The sequence below is a fragment of the Oryza brachyantha genome, chromosome 6 (assembly GCF_000231095.2).
Source record: "Oryza brachyantha chromosome 6, ObraRS2, whole genome shotgun sequence".
In the NCBI taxonomy this organism is placed as follows: domain Eukaryota; kingdom Viridiplantae; phylum Streptophyta; class Magnoliopsida; order Poales; family Poaceae; genus Oryza; species Oryza brachyantha.
In genome coordinates this window covers 5,854,308-5,870,429 of record NC_023168.2, presented here as the reverse complement: position 1 = coordinate 5,870,429, position 16,122 = coordinate 5,854,308, and the positions used below count along the sequence as shown (strand labels likewise).

The 16,122-nt window shown below is 40.9% G+C and overlaps 1 protein-coding gene and 1 pseudogene across 1 annotated transcript; one reads left to right on the top strand and one right to left on the bottom strand.

Moving 5' to 3' along the window:
* Positions 1–6,732: 6,732 nt before the first annotated feature.
* On the top strand, positions 6,733–8,165 carry LOC102720437 (annotated as a pseudogene).
* Positions 8,166–13,741: 5,576 nt separating this feature from the next.
* On the bottom strand, positions 13,742–15,453 carry LOC102720156 (cytosolic sulfotransferase 5-like). Its single transcript, XM_040525351.1, has one exon. The coding sequence runs from the start codon at positions 15,409–15,411 to the stop codon at positions 14,353–14,355; it is 1,059 nt and encodes a 352-aa protein (XP_040381285.1). The 5' UTR covers positions 15,412–15,453; the 3' UTR covers positions 13,742–14,352.
* Between the last annotated feature and the right edge of the window lie 669 nt (positions 15,454–16,122).

Sequence of the window (16,122 nt, the reverse complement as noted above, 5' to 3'; positions counted from 1 at the left end):
CATATATCAAAATATTTCATGGGATTATATTTCTCTTGTTTTCTTATTGGTTCCTCTGAGCGTGCTCGGGTAGATGTATAAATGTTTCATCGCGTTATTAACAACCTCGTCTTTTCGCTTCTGCCTATTCTTATAAATTTAAATTTAAATTTTTAATCAGAAATTTAAAGTTGATTTTATGTTTTTCATGATAGTTTATTTTTTAGTCTTTGCTTTTATATCGTCAAGAAAATGTAAAAAATTTTATTTATAAATTATTTTATTTGCAAATGTGTCGTTTAGTTTTTTCTACAAAAGTCAATCAGCCTAAGAACTTTTAGTTATTCTTATTTACTACATCTGTCCCTAAATATTTGACGCCGTTGATTTTTTAATGCCAGTTTGACCATTCGTCTTATTTAAATTATTTTATAAAATTTCTAAAGTTATATATATGCATAAAAGTATACTTAACAATAAATGAAATGATATAAAAATAATTTGTCAACGGTGTTAAATATTTAGGAACAGAGAGAGATCGTCTATCTTGAAGTATTGGTAATTGGTGGATATCCTTTCGTCTGCTCGTTTGTAGTACCTCTGTTCCGAAATAAGATCATTTTTTATTTTTCCGTGCGTAACGTTTGACCATTCGTCTTATTTGAAAAATTTATATAAAAACTTAAAAAAATTACACACATAAAATACTATTCATGTTTTATCGTCTACTAAGAACAAAAATATTAATCGTAAAATTTTTTTAAATAAAACGAATAGTTAAACATTTAACACGAAAAAACAAATGAAAAAACGAAAAATAATCATATTTTGAGACAGAGGCTTTAGTAAATAAACTTCTGGCCGAACGCATGGACAGGAACACAGGATAGATATCCGCGTGAAACACACATATAATAAACAACATCCACGCGTAGCACACGTCTTAATATAGTACTCCTGGTCTCCTGCAACAATGAAGTCCTTTTTCATTGAAAAAGATGCCAAGATACCATTGTTTAACTTAGTTTTTTTTATATTTTTGCTATACTTGATGATACTCTTCGGTTCTAAAATTAAGTAATTTTATACTGTTTAGGTACTACTTAGAGCAAGTTCAATAGCATAGCTAATTACTAGCTTATATAGTCAATCTCATACCCGATTCATACAATAACTAGCTACAAAACATATATTACCATGTCCTAAATATCATACACACGTTGTGTCTTGAAGTCTGTGCTGCAGCTGGCTATAAATTTATAGCCCGCTACTCTTCTCTCTTCTCTTACCTCATTAAAATATGCTTATAGTTGGCTTATAGCTTGCTATTGTAACTGCTCTTATCTTATCCATCGCTTCTTATTTAAAATGTTTCTCGTTTTACCGCCACTTACACTCTCACCGTTCATTCATTCCTCATTTATTAAGATATAATATAGTCTTTTTCTTCTCAAACTTAACCCTGGATAAACAACATAAAAATGCTTATATTTTAGGATGGAACAATTAGTTCACAAAATATTGTAATACTTGGCAATGACCAATTTCTAGCATATAAACCTCAGATTTCAACAACAAATATATTTATATGTCGAGCGGGCACCTTACAGTCATAAAACTTATCATCTATATAAATCAGTACTATACACCCCATCGTTTTGCTTTTGCTTTGGCTTATAAGTTAAAATTTAAATTTGTAATCTTAAATTTGGACTTGATTTTAGAGTTTTTTCACTAAAGTTTATTTTATAGTCTTTGTTTTTAGATCGCTAAGAATATATATATATATAAATATATATATATATAATTCATAATATTTTCCATTTGTAAATATACCACTTGGATTTATCCATGAAAATGCCAAAGAATCACCACTAATCTATCTTTACTTTTGTTCTAAGTCAAACTTTTTTAGTTTCGATCGAATTGTTATAGAAAAATATATTAACATCTATAAAAACAAATAAATGCAATATGAACACATACTTCATGGTACATATAATTGAAAAAATTAGATGTTATATATGTTGATGTATTTTTTCATAAATTCAGTCAAAGTTAGGAAAGTTTGACCTAACTAAAAGCTGAAGTGGCTTACAATACGGAACAGGGTAGTATTAATTTGTAATTATCCAGTGGTACCCGAAATGGTGAAATATGACCTTACCAAATCCCATATGTCTATTAATTCAGCAGCAATAAAAAAAATTTGTCCGCAAAGAAGGCAGACTAGGCCATATTTAGTTTGTGAAAAGAAAAATTTTAGGTGTCACGTCGTACATTTGAACAGATGTCAGAAGAGTTTTCGGATACGAATGAAAAAATGAATTTTATAGCTCGCATGGAAATCGTGAGACGAATCTTTTAAGTATAATTAATCCGTCATAATTAGCACATGTTGGTTATTATAGCACTTATGACTAATCATGAACTAATTAGGCTCAAAAGATTCATCTCGTGATCTCGCTCCTAACTGTGAAAATAGTATTTTTTAATCTATGTTTAATGCTCTATTTAAGTGTTCAAGGATTCTATATGATATTTTTGGGAAAAAAATTTTGGGAACTAGACAGGCCCTCCGTTTTTGTCGATTCGTTAATTTTCGGTGACTGTTTGGATCCAGAGACTTTTGTGTAGTCCCTTGTCACATTGGATGTTTGGACAGGAGTATTAAATATAGACTGATGACAAAACTAATTGCATAAATAAAGGCTATTTTATTAAACAATTTTTTTAAAACTAATTAAGGCACGATTAGCAAATGTTTACTGTAGCATCACATTCGCTAATCATGGACTAATTAGGCTTAATAGATTCGTCTCGTGAAATAGACCAGAGTATGGGGTGTATTTTATTAATTTTCTATATTTAATACTTCTAATTAATATCCAAACATTCCATGTGGGACAGAGATAAAAAAAAAGTTAGGTGGAAACAAATAGACCCGCAGCTATACATGGCCATATGGGCCGCTCGGCACGACACGGCACGGGCACGTTAGGACACGACACGCTAAGGCACGGGCACGATAGGCACGACATGCCAGTCGTGCCGTGCCATGTTGCGTGCCGTGCTTAGCAACAAGCCCAAGCACGGCACAAGCCCAAGCACGGCATAGAAGTGTTTTAGCGTACCGAGCACGTTTGGTCCGGTCGTGCCGTGCCGGCCCAGTTAGAGACATCTCAGATCATAATTTCATAATTTCATTCACAGACTCAGCAAAATTTAGACAATCACAGAAATCATTGAATCCTGAATTCAGACTCAACTACTCAAAGCAGAAACCAACAAATACTTCAGTAATCAATCAAAAATTCAAAATAACCAGGCAGTCTCAACTAAATAACAAAATTATAACTTATCACTTATGAGGCACATGCACTCAGGCAGCCAAACTCACAATTCAGTCACAACTAACAAGTCACAGGCAAACAACCACAAAATATATCGAATAGAGCTGTTCGTGCAATGGCTGCCTCATTAAAAACCTATCTAGGTAAAAACTCACACCTCGTGAGAAAACCCTAGATAGAAAAAAGAGTGCAGCCTAGCTCAAGTTTATAATTATCCATACAATAGTTAAAATGTTTAAGTTATTACAGAACATTATTACAAGCTCATTCAGTCTCATTATCAAGAAATAATTCACTGAAGGAAACTTCAAGTTCCTTGTCCTCGACAGTGTGTTGTTGCTTGTCATTTGCTAGCTCCCGATCCTTCATACAAGAGATCATCTCCACCATGTCCAAGGTCAAGCATCGTCGTCGATCCTCCAAAATCCTGCCAGAAAGACTAAAAGTAGACTCGGAAGAAATTGTTGAAGCAGGCACTGTTAGTATATCTTTAGCTAAGAGAGCAAGAACTGGATATGTAAGCTTGTGGTCCTGTCACCAGTTCAATATATCAAAATCATCATCATTGTACCGATTGACTGTGTCACTGTCAAGGTACGACGATAACTCAGTGGCACCAATATGTGAACCAGCACTTGCTGCCTGCAGCAAAGCAGTAGCAGAACCCCTCCTAGATACAGAAGGTGATGGAGACACAAGTCCAACACCAAGAGTTGCAGAACCAACACCTGAAGAATTTTCCCCAAAGACCATACCCCAGTTGGTCCTCCTCTTACCAGGACCAGATGGTGCAACAGGGGGTCTTTGCAATCTAATTGAACCAAACTTATCATTGTACTTTTCAAACAAAGTATTGAGTTCAGCTCTAATTTGAGTTGAGTATGCAGAGTAATCAGTACCAGTTAGTGAAGATAAAACCCTGAGAACATTATGAAAACCTTTCATTTTACCTCTAGGGTCTAGGATAAATGCAAAGGCATACAATGCAGGTATGTTTCTCCAATACTTAAGAAATTTAGTCTTCATAGGAACAACAGAATGTCTAAGTAAATCATCATTCTCATATGCATGCAAATGTCGTGCTATTGAAAGCAGTTGATGAATCATAAGTGGAGATGTAGCATAATAAACACCAGAAATAACTACAGTGGCATCATAAAAAACCTCAAGAAATTCTAGAATCTTTTCAGCAACATACCAATGTGAGTTAGTTAGAAGTAAATTCTCATTAGGAGCTCTTGGGTAGTGACTGTCAATGAACACACCAAATGAGCTCCTATAAGGGACCAAATGCTTAAGCATGAGATAGGTAGAATTTCATCTAACATCCATGTCAAGACCAAACTTACGAGGTCGAACCCCCACAGCAATGCAATAACTTTTAAATCCAGCAATCCTCAAGTTAGAAGAGTTCAAGAAAGAGATAGCAGTCCTAAAAGCCTCAAGATAAGGCTTCAACCTTTTCAAACCAGACTTAACAATCAAGTTTATAATATGGCAAGCACATAGCTGATGCATAAACATGTTACCAATATAACCATTAATGCTAGGTGTCAGCTTATCCATAGCAGTAGTATTAGATGATGCATTGTCTAGGGTAACAGAGAACACCTTATCCTTTAAACCATACTCATCTAGAATAAGAAGAACACGTTCAGCAATGTTTAGGCCAGTGTGAGACTCATCAATGAGCCTAAGAGCAAGAAGCCTTTTCTCTAAGCACCAATTAGAGTTAACAAAGTGAGCAACCACACTAATATAGTCCTCCTTAGCATTCCCAGACCAAATATTAGAAGTTATAGCAATAGAGGACACGCTAGTCTGCAATACATTCATAAGCTTAGCACGACAAGTATTGAAAAGCTTAACAAAATCTCTAGTGGTTGTTTGCCTAGAAATAGCAGTAAATCTAGGATTATGTGCAGTTCTAATATAGTCTTGAAAAGCAACAAATGCACCAAAAGAAAGGGGTAGATCAGTACGTGCAATTAGCCTACACATTTCAGTACGAGCAACATCAGGATCATACTCCCAATGACGAACAGTGCCATCAGAGTTATATTGCAGAAGAGATTGATGCATGTTCTTACGACCAGCCTTAAGTTTGCAAGCGCTAGCATGTCTTTTAAGATGACTAGTACCCCCAGTTGATTTAGCAGACAAAACAGTTTTGCAAATATGACACTTAGCATACTTTACCTCCATACCTTGCTGATTCGCTTGATCTCTTCGAAGTCGTTTCATACCTCGAATCGGCACATTCTGGTTCGCTTGCGGGCAGTGGCTGATGACGCGGCGGCTTCACCGGCGCCATCTGCTTCATCGGCACCAGTGGTGCCACCAGCGCCAACACCCACATCAGCACTGCTACCGAACACCTCGACGTCGTCCTCGTCGTCCCCCCGTTCCCCCAACAACCTTAGCTCGTCGTTGATGGTCATCGGGTCACCACCGTCCGACATGTCAAGGTCGGTGGTCGGCCCTTCGGTTCCTCAACGGCGCGCGCCGCACTCGCCAGGCACTCCGAGGAGCACCGGCCAATGGCCTAGAAGAAATTAGGGTTAGGGTTAGGGTTAGGGTTAGGAGGCCGAGACCCGAGAGCAGCGAGAAGGGGAGAGAGAGAGAGCTGCCGGAGCACCGGAGTTGCCGAGATTGGGGGGTACACGAGCCGAATCGACGACTTTGCTCACTCCACCCGAGTGCCGACCGACGGAGCCGTGGTGGCGGCGTCGTGTCGAGGTTCGGCGACGATGGCCGACGGGTCACGGGAGGAGCCGGGCTGCCGGAGCCAGAGATGACGAGGGAGCGGGAGGATGTGAGGGCTAGAGCCGCTAGACGACGGTGGCGACGGGAGAAACTAATAAAGCCGAGGAGAGGCGAGACTGCGAGAGGAAAGGAGAGGAGACGGCAAGGCGGCAAGCAAATGCGAGGCAACGGACGAGGGTTAGGGTTGCCGATTCGGCGCCCCCTTTTATACGGCGGCGGATGGCCTCTCCAACGGGCCGATCCAACGGGCCTCCTCCCCTCCAAGGCCAGCCGCCAACCCATCCGACCGTTGATGCGGGCCATATCGGGCCGTCGGCATTAATGGGTCGTGCTCGTGCTGACCCAACGTGTTGGGGTTACGGCCCAAGCACGACACACTCACTCGGGCCGGGCCGACACGGGCACGAATTGTACCGGGCCGGGCCATGTTTTACCGGACCGTGCTCGTGCTTCCAATAAGGCCCGGCCCATATGGCCATCTATACCCTCAGCCTTAGGATCAGCTCGCCTACCGAGTTGGTTGCTTGTGTGCATGACTACTTGAGCAACAAGCTGATATACACCTCGTAGCCAGATAGGAATCTCGCACCCACTGACCCACAAAAGAAGTTAACCTGTCCTGCTAATCTTGATCTGTGTACTCTCTTCAATCCTGGTGGCGACCGACACCCAGAGTGCACCAGTTGGCCCTGTCCCATTCAAGGACGTCGACGTCGACGGCGACAAGGCCTCCGTATTCCCAGAGAAGCCACGGGAAGGGCTCGCTGACCTCGCCGGGATGGTGGCGTCCCTCCCGAGCAAGATGAATGCCGAAAGGCCGGTGAGGATGCGCTTCTACCAGGGCGTGTGGCTGCCGGAGTGGCTCCCGGCGGCCGTCGCCATGCAGCGCGGCTTCACGCCCCGCCCTGACGACGTCATCGTGGCCAGCCTCCTAAAGTGTGGCACCACCTGGCTCAGCGCCCTGTCGTTCGCCACAATGGCGCGCCGCACGCACCCGCCATCCGCCGCCGACCACCCGCTCCGCCGCCTCAACCCACACCAGTGCCTCCCATTCCTGGAGGGCCTCTTCATCAGCAACAGGGAGGCCATGCTCGACGCGCTCCCGTCCCCGCGCCTCATCAACACGCACATGCCGTTCTCCATGCTGCCGAGCACCACCACCACCGCCGGCGGCGGCTGCAGGGTCATCTACATTTGCCGCGAGCCCAAGGACATGGTCGTCTCATGGTGGCACTACTCCCGTCGGCGGGAGGAGAAGTCGACCGCCACCTTCGCCGAGGTCGTCGAGTCCTGCAGCGGGGTGAGGCTGTACGGGCCGTTCTGGGAGCACATCCTCGGCTACTGGCACGCTAGCGCAGCTAGGCCGGACAACGTGTTCTTCCTGCCGCTACGAGGAGCTGCTGCGCGACCCTGCCGGGAACGTCGGGAAGCTGGCGCGGTTCGTCGGCCTCCCGTTCTCCGCGGCGGAGGAGGAGGCCGGCGTCGTCGAGTCCATCGTCGAGCTGTGCAGCCTCGACTACATGAAGAGCATCGAGGCCAACAAAACGGGCTTCATGGATCCAGTGTTCAAGATTCCTCGGGCGGCTCTCTTCAGGAAGGGCATGACCGGTGACTGGGCGAATCACATGACGCGGAGATGGCACGCCGCCTCGACGAAATCGTCGCCGACAAACTTACCACTGCAGGGCTCACGTTTGGTTGAACACCATGCGAAGTTGCTTTAGTTAAATTTCCGTAAAACCGAAATAAATTAGAGTAATAATGAAGTAGTAGCTAGTATGCTGTGGACTGCGGTCACAGTTTCATTTTGATGTTTTTTCTTTCATATTTTGACCAGCGAGCTTGTTTTCCGGCTACTCTAGTAGGAGTTTGCATGGGAAAGATTAGAGGTATATTTTAGGATGCTAACTGATCATGAGTATGCTCAAATGATTAGGGACCTTGTGGGGAAGCCTTCTAGTCTGGAGTTAATTTATTGACTGGGCACACACGCTCATATTTTCCTGGATTAGTGACGATTAATTTTAACATCCGGACTTGCCACCAAATAGCATGACGGGCATCTCATAGCAGAACAGGGAAAAACTTTGCTCCCACTTATTCGTACTGTAACGACATGATTGTTTGGCTGAAATTAAGCATAAGTAAATTAAACAACTTATTAACAACTAAAATAATATGTTGGTAAAAATTTTGTATGTGTGTTCCTATTGATCTAAAAGCAAATGCTGATAAAAACTAAAATCAACTCCAAATATAAGTTTTAAAACATATTTAGTTTCATCCAGATCCAACCATCTTCCACTTGGAGCACTAGAAGGGGAGCTGGGGAGGAGAGGGGAGGGGCACTGTTCAAGAGGAAGGATCTGGCCTGGATCCAGCCAAGCTCCGCTTTCTTCCACTTGCAGCTCCAGCTCCACCCGTCGCCGTTGCGTGCGGTGGTAACGCCGGGCTAGGCGGACCGGCGTGGGACTCGTGCGCATGTGCCCACCGGCTCTAGCTCCTTCCATCTAGCATACTCTTGGTATGGGGAAGGAGGAAGAACGGCTGAGCTTGAGGGAAGAAGCTGAGAGAGGAGGCAGCACAGCTAGCTCAGGGAAGAACATTTCACATGAGTGCTGGCTGTAGGTCTTGTGGCTGATTTTTTCTTTTTTTTTTAAGACTGCCTTGTGGTCAAGCAGAGAGTAAACGTTCGAGAGGAGTAGGGCATTATTTAGTTCCCAAATTTTTTTCTAAAAAATATCACATCAAATCTTTGGACACCTAAATAAAACATTAAACATAAATAAACCAAAAAACTAATTGCACAGTTACGGAAGAAATCTTGAGACGAATCTTTTGAGCCTAATTAGTACATGATTAGCCATAAGTGCTACAGTAACCAACATGTGCTAATGACGGATTAATTAGGCTCAAAAAATTCGTCTCGAGGTTTCCAGGCTAGCCGTGAAATTCGTTTTTTCACTCGTATCCGAAAACCCCTTCCGATATCCGGTCAAACATTTAACGTGACACTTCTCCCAAATTTTTTTCCAAACTAAACGGCCCCTAAGTTTTGGCTGTGACTGAGCTAGCTTCAGGCAAAATTATTTTGGTAGTTGGTGATAGGAGAATGGAGAAAGGCAGTAGCTGTTAAATTGGAGAGGGTTGGTGCCTAGATGAGTGATACAAATGGTAATCATAATTTTAAGCATTTGTCCAAGTCTCTAGCATTGAACTAAGTAGGCTCTTAAAAATGTAGTGCTTAGCTTAATCCTGTTTTAAGCACCTCACTAAGCATTAAGTGTTGGAGTTGTCCTTATAAGTATAAGTATAAATGAAAGATGAGGTCTAGCTAGGTTATTTTTCAAAAGTCAAATTTACTGAAGTTCTACAATGTTTATAGGGAAAAAGTGTAGCAGCTGTATTAAATTAGTTTCATTAAATCAAACATGGAATATATTTAGATAGTATATATGTTTCTGTTAGAAATATTGCTAGTTTTTTCTATAAATTTGCTTAAAATATTGTTAGTAAAAACTTAAAATGTATCAACATTTCTAATGAAATAATAATAATTTGTCGTTGATAAATTAAGAATGTTATATAAGACAATATATCTACCTTATAATTTACAAACATGTTTTATTTATTCTATATCCTACATTTATCATTCTTCATTCAAATCTGATGGATACAAATCCTCTTCTTCAGATCAAATACTTGAGCATGTGCCAGATAAAAGCATCGACACGTGATATGTATATAATCCAAAATTCTCAGGTATACATTTGAATACTCTTGAATCAAGATGGGCCCGGCCCTGGTATGACTGTACCCTGAGCACGTGGATCAAACAACCTATTAGATTAGAATAATACGGTAAACTCTTTTAAACTCATAAAAAGATGCCACTCACTATTTACATGTCATTTAAATATTTAAATAGTTGTAATTTTTTCGATAACTAGCATATTTTGCTAGTGTGTTGCAATGGAATTTTCAGTAAAGAAAATTATATTAACCCATTATTACCATGGTCTTTGCATATATTATCTATTAATTATATACATATTACTCTTAAAATATATTTTAATCTTTGTATATAAAGTAGAGATTTGGTGGTGGATAGCTAGTACATGGGACCTCTGCTATCTCTTTGAAACCTCTTTGAAAAAGGACGAGAGTTGTTACCATGGTCTTTGCATATATTATCTATTAATTATATACATATTACTCTTAGAGTATATTTTAATCTTTGTATATAAAGTAGAGATTTGGTGGTGGATAGCTAGTATATGGGACCTCTGCTACCTCTTTGAAACCTCTTTGAAAAAGGACGAGAGTTGATGGTGGGATAGTGACAGACTCACGTATCACAACCACACATTTTTAAATAAATAGAGATAAGTTACTATGTGATACATCACCGTGCAAGCACGCAAGATTAAATTTAGCATATACACGTAAAAAATTATAATTGTGAATATGTGTATACCTGTCAGAGTTTATTTTGTTACTTTTATTACAATTCATACAAGTTAAATTTAAACATGCATGTTCATAAGATAACATATCACATGTTAATTTATTTAAAGGAGTTTTTCAACTTATTTCACGACTGTTTAAAAACTATGTAAAAAAACGAGGGGATGTCCCTCGTGATTACAATCCATTCCCTAATAATGCAATATTTTTTACGAAAAGGATGACAGGAGATAAATGCAAGTCCTCCATCTTGTGCAGTTACAGGGTAGGGAGGGTGATATTACACTATAAATCCCAAAACGGAAATAGTTCAGACTTCAGAGAGCACATGGGAACATACACCACTGCAGACCTGATCAAAATGCAAACATAAACTAGGCTACTGTATAACTGTAGCATGCCATGCTTCATTATTACTACCAGACAGAAACTTCAATGGTGTACTGCCTCCGGTTCTCGAATACAGGACGTGGCAAAATGCTCAATTTCAAATCTGAGTTTGTTTTGAGTTTTCTAGTCCATTCTGGACCATTCTACCCTCCCGCGGGCGTGATCATTAAGACCTTGTTTAGTTTTCAAAATTTTTTCCAAAAGCATCACATCGAATTTTTGGACATCTAAATAGAACATTAAGAGCTTCTTCGGATCATAGGAATTTCGGAGGAAACGGTTCAATTCCTTCGAAATTCCTGTAAAATTTCTCCAAACCGAAGAGACCCTAAATACATATGAATATTAAAACTAATTACATAGTTAGTACATGATTAGTCATAAGTGCTATAGTAACCCACATGTGTTAATGACTGATTAATTGGGCTTAGAAGATTCGTCTCGCAGTTTTCTGAAATATGTAACGTGTGTCCGTATACCCAATATAATGTTTTTACAAAAAAAAAAATCGTAAGCTGAACGGGACCTAAACCTCTTCCCTGCATGCATCATTAAACCGCGTGAGCTGCCGTCTCCTCTTCCCTGCATGCATGCGCGCTGCCCACTCCTCTCCCTGTTGCAACATGGGAATCGATCGAACCCACACCTCGAGATTTCAAGTACCCTGAACTAGCCAGTCCAACAAGTGGAAGATGTTGTATAGGACTATTTACTATGGGAAAACATAGCGGCGGAGCCAGAACGAAATTCTAACTACGGTGAAGTTAATACTATTAAGGCCGTATTCGGCCCCCTATAAGTTAACTTATACATCTTGTTTTTCACGCGCATGCTTACCGAACTGTTAAACAGTGTATTTTTTTTGCAAAAATTTTCTATATGAAAGTTGTTTGAAAAAATCATATTAATCTATTTTATATATTTTTTAACAATTAGTAATTAATTAATCATGTACTAATCTATTACTACGTTTTTTGCGCCGGATAAGTTAACTTATCCCCTTACCACGAACGCGGCCTAAGTTCTAATTTGTGTATAAGAACCACATATGTAAAATAAAATGAAGCTATAATGCATTAATCTATACATCATCATGCGAATAGTACTCCATATAAATCACAATACTTATAAATCATCTTTTACACGGTGTACAACACTGAGTATAGCGAGGAGAATCTGCCGGCGGCCAGGTATGGCGGCCGCCATAACTCGTCATATAGGTGGCTCTGTCACTGCGAAAACATAAAAAAATAAGCTCAATTTAATAACTCATTGTTATGCTAAACTTTGTCCTAAACGTTTTGTATTCCAGAATTTAAGAGAGTATATCATTCCTATTTCTATATTTTTTGCTCTCATTGTTTTTTTTTTTTGGAAGAAAAGTCGAAACCACTTATCAATTAGAAAAAAAATTATAGTTAAAACTTTCACATATATGTCAGTAACGATTTTAAAGTAAATGTTATAAAATAAACTAAAATACAAAATACAAAATAAACTCTAAAATTAAATTTTTAATTTATTGTTTGACTTATCACCAAAAGCTTAACGGCTTGGAGCCGTTTATCTCTTGCCCTACACACCTTTCCAACTCCCTGTTTTTTCGTGGTCCAGCATTTGAGAACGTCATAGTTGGATGTTGAGTGTATAACGCAGTGGCACGCTCTTGCACTGACATCTCCCTCAAGCGGTGAGCATTCGGATATATACCTATATAGCGTCACATCTCAAGGTGCTGCTGTGGTCGGGTCGAGCTAGAGAACTAGTTAATCGAGATTATCGAAGATCATAATACACTAATTTTACTTAATTTTTAATATTATCTTAATTGTTTAAAGAATATAATAATGTATTTCGTCGGAGGTGTACTGTAGCTCTGCCCTGGCTGTGGGATGCATGTAAGGTGTTTCGTATGTCTTGGTGCAACGCACAAATTTTACACCAATAATACTGATGTTATATCGAATATCGTCTTGTATAGTATTCTTAATTTATCGAAGGTGAATTAATTATTTATACAATACAAATGTTGCTACGTTTTACGATTTTCCTAACTTGGACCTTTCGAGTTTAAGCAAATTTATAGCAAAAAAGTAGCAATATTTCTAATAAAAACATATATACTATCTAATTATATTCAATGTTTGATTTAATGAATCTAATTTAGTGTTATAGATGATATATTTTTTGCCATAAACTTGGTTAAACTTAAAAAAATTTTAGTTAAAAAATAAAATGTATTAAGACCTCGTCTTTCGTCTATGCTTATACTTGTAAGCCAAAATTTAAATTTTAAAAGTTAAATTTAGAGTTGATTTTGGGGTTTTATCTTAGCTTATTTTTTAGTTTTTTACTTTTATATCACCGAGAACACGCATATAAAAGTTATTTTGTTTATGCTTAATTTCAACAAAATAATTATGCCGTTACATTATGAATCGGAGGGAGAGCAATTTTTTGCTTCTTTGGTGCCATGTCCGATGTTAAAATCGTCATTAATATAGGAAAATATGAGCTCGTGTGCCCAGTCAATAAATTAACTCCAGATTAATTTGAGCCTACTTAGTTGGCATCCTAAAATATAGCTCTAACCTTTCCCATTCAAACGCCTACAAGAGTAGCCGGAAAACAAGCTATTACTGGTCAAAATATGAAAGGAAACATCAAAAATGAAAATCTAACGACAGCATACTACTCGCTACATCATTATTAAGAAACAGCGTACGTAGAGGCTAATTAATTAACTTGACACTCTCATTTAAATTTAACTAAAGCAACTTCGCAGGTGTATGCGTGTTCATAGAAGTACGGTTGGAAATCAAAGGAACTCACGCTAACACAGTGGACATAACTTTCACTTACACGTGAAATCACCAGAAAGAAGACCAATGTAACACAGAGTATTTACGGCACCACACTGAACTTAGTGCTCTTTTCTGTTCTTTTTTTCAAACTCTAAACGATTACACTGAGCAACTATTTATAATCCACGCACACTACTGTTGACACGTACGCTGGGTGAGCACCACCTTCTTCGCACACGACGCCCCACGTCCTTGGTCGCATCTCCACAAGTTCTGATGACGTGTGCTTGCTGCATGCATCCAGGAATCAACCCACCATGTGCATGCATAACTAACTAATCGATCCATGCAAGATTAATTCACGCACAAGCATGGGACTAATTCCAGCATGCATGCACGCACAACTACGAGCACTCTCTAGCTAACACTTTGTGCTTCACGGGAGATTAGCATGCACGCACAAGCTAACAAATGACTCGTGCATATATGTAGCTGACAACGTAGCCTACTCCTGTGACTAATACCATGCAACAAAATAAACATGATTATCTACAACAAGATTATTTCTAACGAGTACTCCATATACAATAATCTCATTGAAACGTGAGCCCTGCAGTGGTGAGCTTGTCGGCGACGATTTCGTCGAGGCGGCGTGCCATCTCCGGCGTCATGTGATTCGCCCAGTCACCAGTCATGCCCTTCCGGAAGAGAGCCGCCCGAGGAATCTTGAACACTGGATCCATGAAGCCCGTTTTGTTGGCCTCGATGTTCTTCATGTAGTCGAGGCTGCATAGCTCGACGATGGACTCGACGACGCCGGCGTCCTCCTCCGCCGCGGAGAACGGGAGGCCGACGAACCGCGCCAGCTTCCGGACGTTCCCGGCGGGGTCGCGCAGTAGCTCCTCGTAGCGCAGGAAGAGCACGTTGTCCGGCCTAGCTGCGCTCGCGTGCCAGTAGCCGAGGATGTGCTCCCAAAACGGCCCGTACAGCCTCACCCCGCTGCAGAAGGACGCGACGACCTCGGCGAAGGTGGCGATCGAGTACTTCTCCTCCCGCCGACGGGAGAAGTGCCACCATGAGACGACCATGTCCTTGGGCTCCCGGCAAATGTAGATGACCCTGCAGCCGCCGCCGCCGGCGGTGGTGGTGCTCGGCAGCATGGAGAGCGGCATGTGGGTGTTGACGAGGCGCGGGGACGGGAGCGCGTCGAGCATGGCCTCCCTGTTGCTGAGGAAGAGGCCCTCCAGGAAAGGGAGGCACTGGTGTGGGTTGAGGCGGCGGAGTGGGTGGTCGGCGGCGGATGGCGGGTGCGTGCGGCGCGCCATTGTGGCGAACGCCAGGGCGTTGAGCCAGGTGGTGCCACACTTTAGGAGGCTGGCCACGATGACGTCGTCAGGGCGGGGCGTGAAGCCGCGGTGCATGGCGACGGCCGCCGGGAGCCACTCCTCCGGCAGCCACGCGCCCTGGTAGAAGCGCATCATCACCGGCCTTTCGGCACTCATCTTGCTCGGGAGGGACGCCACCATGCCGGCGAGGTCAGTGAGCCCTTCCCGTGGCTTCTCTGGGTTCACGGAGGCCTTGTCGCCGTCGCCGTCGACGTCCTTGAATGGGACAGGGCCAACTGGTGCACTCTGAGTGTCGGTCGCCGCCATGATTGAAGACTACACAGAACGAGATTAGCAGGACAGGTTAACTTGTTGTGTGGGTGCGAGATTCAGATCTGGCCACGAGGTGTATATATAAGCATGTTGCTCAAGCAGTCAAGCAGACGAGCAGTCACGAGGTATATATATTTGGTAATGTCATATTTCACCATTTTGGGTACCACTCGATAATTACAAATTAATACTACCCCGTTCTGTATTGTAAGCCACTTTAGCTTTTTCGTTAAGTCAAAACTTTCCTAACTATGACTGAATTTATAAAAGAAATATATCAACATATATAACATCTAATTAGTTCAATTAGATGTACCATGAAGTATATGTTCATATTGTTTTTATAGATGTTACTATATTTTTTTTATAAAAACACAATCCAAACTAAAAAATTTTTAACTTAAAACAAAAGTAAAGACACATTAGTGGTTAGTGGTGATTGTTTGGTTTTTTTTTTCATGGATAAAGCCAAATGGTATGTTTATGAACGGAAAATATTATGAATAAAACTTTTATATATGTATTCTTAGCAATCTAAAAACCAAGGTTAGAAAAATAAACTTCGGTGAAAACCTCCAAAATCAAGTCTAAATTTAAGATTAAAATTCAAATTTTAGGTTATAAGCCTAAGCAAAAGCAAAACAATGGGGATGTATAATGCTGTTTTATATAGATGATAAGTTTTAGACTGTAATGTGCCAGTTG

What these genes read in the sequence shown, in the direction of transcription:
- LOC102720156 (XM_040525351.1), bottom strand. Translation starts at nt 15,411, where the DNA reads ATGGCGGCGACCGACACTCAGAGTGCACCAGTTGGCCCTGTCCCATTC.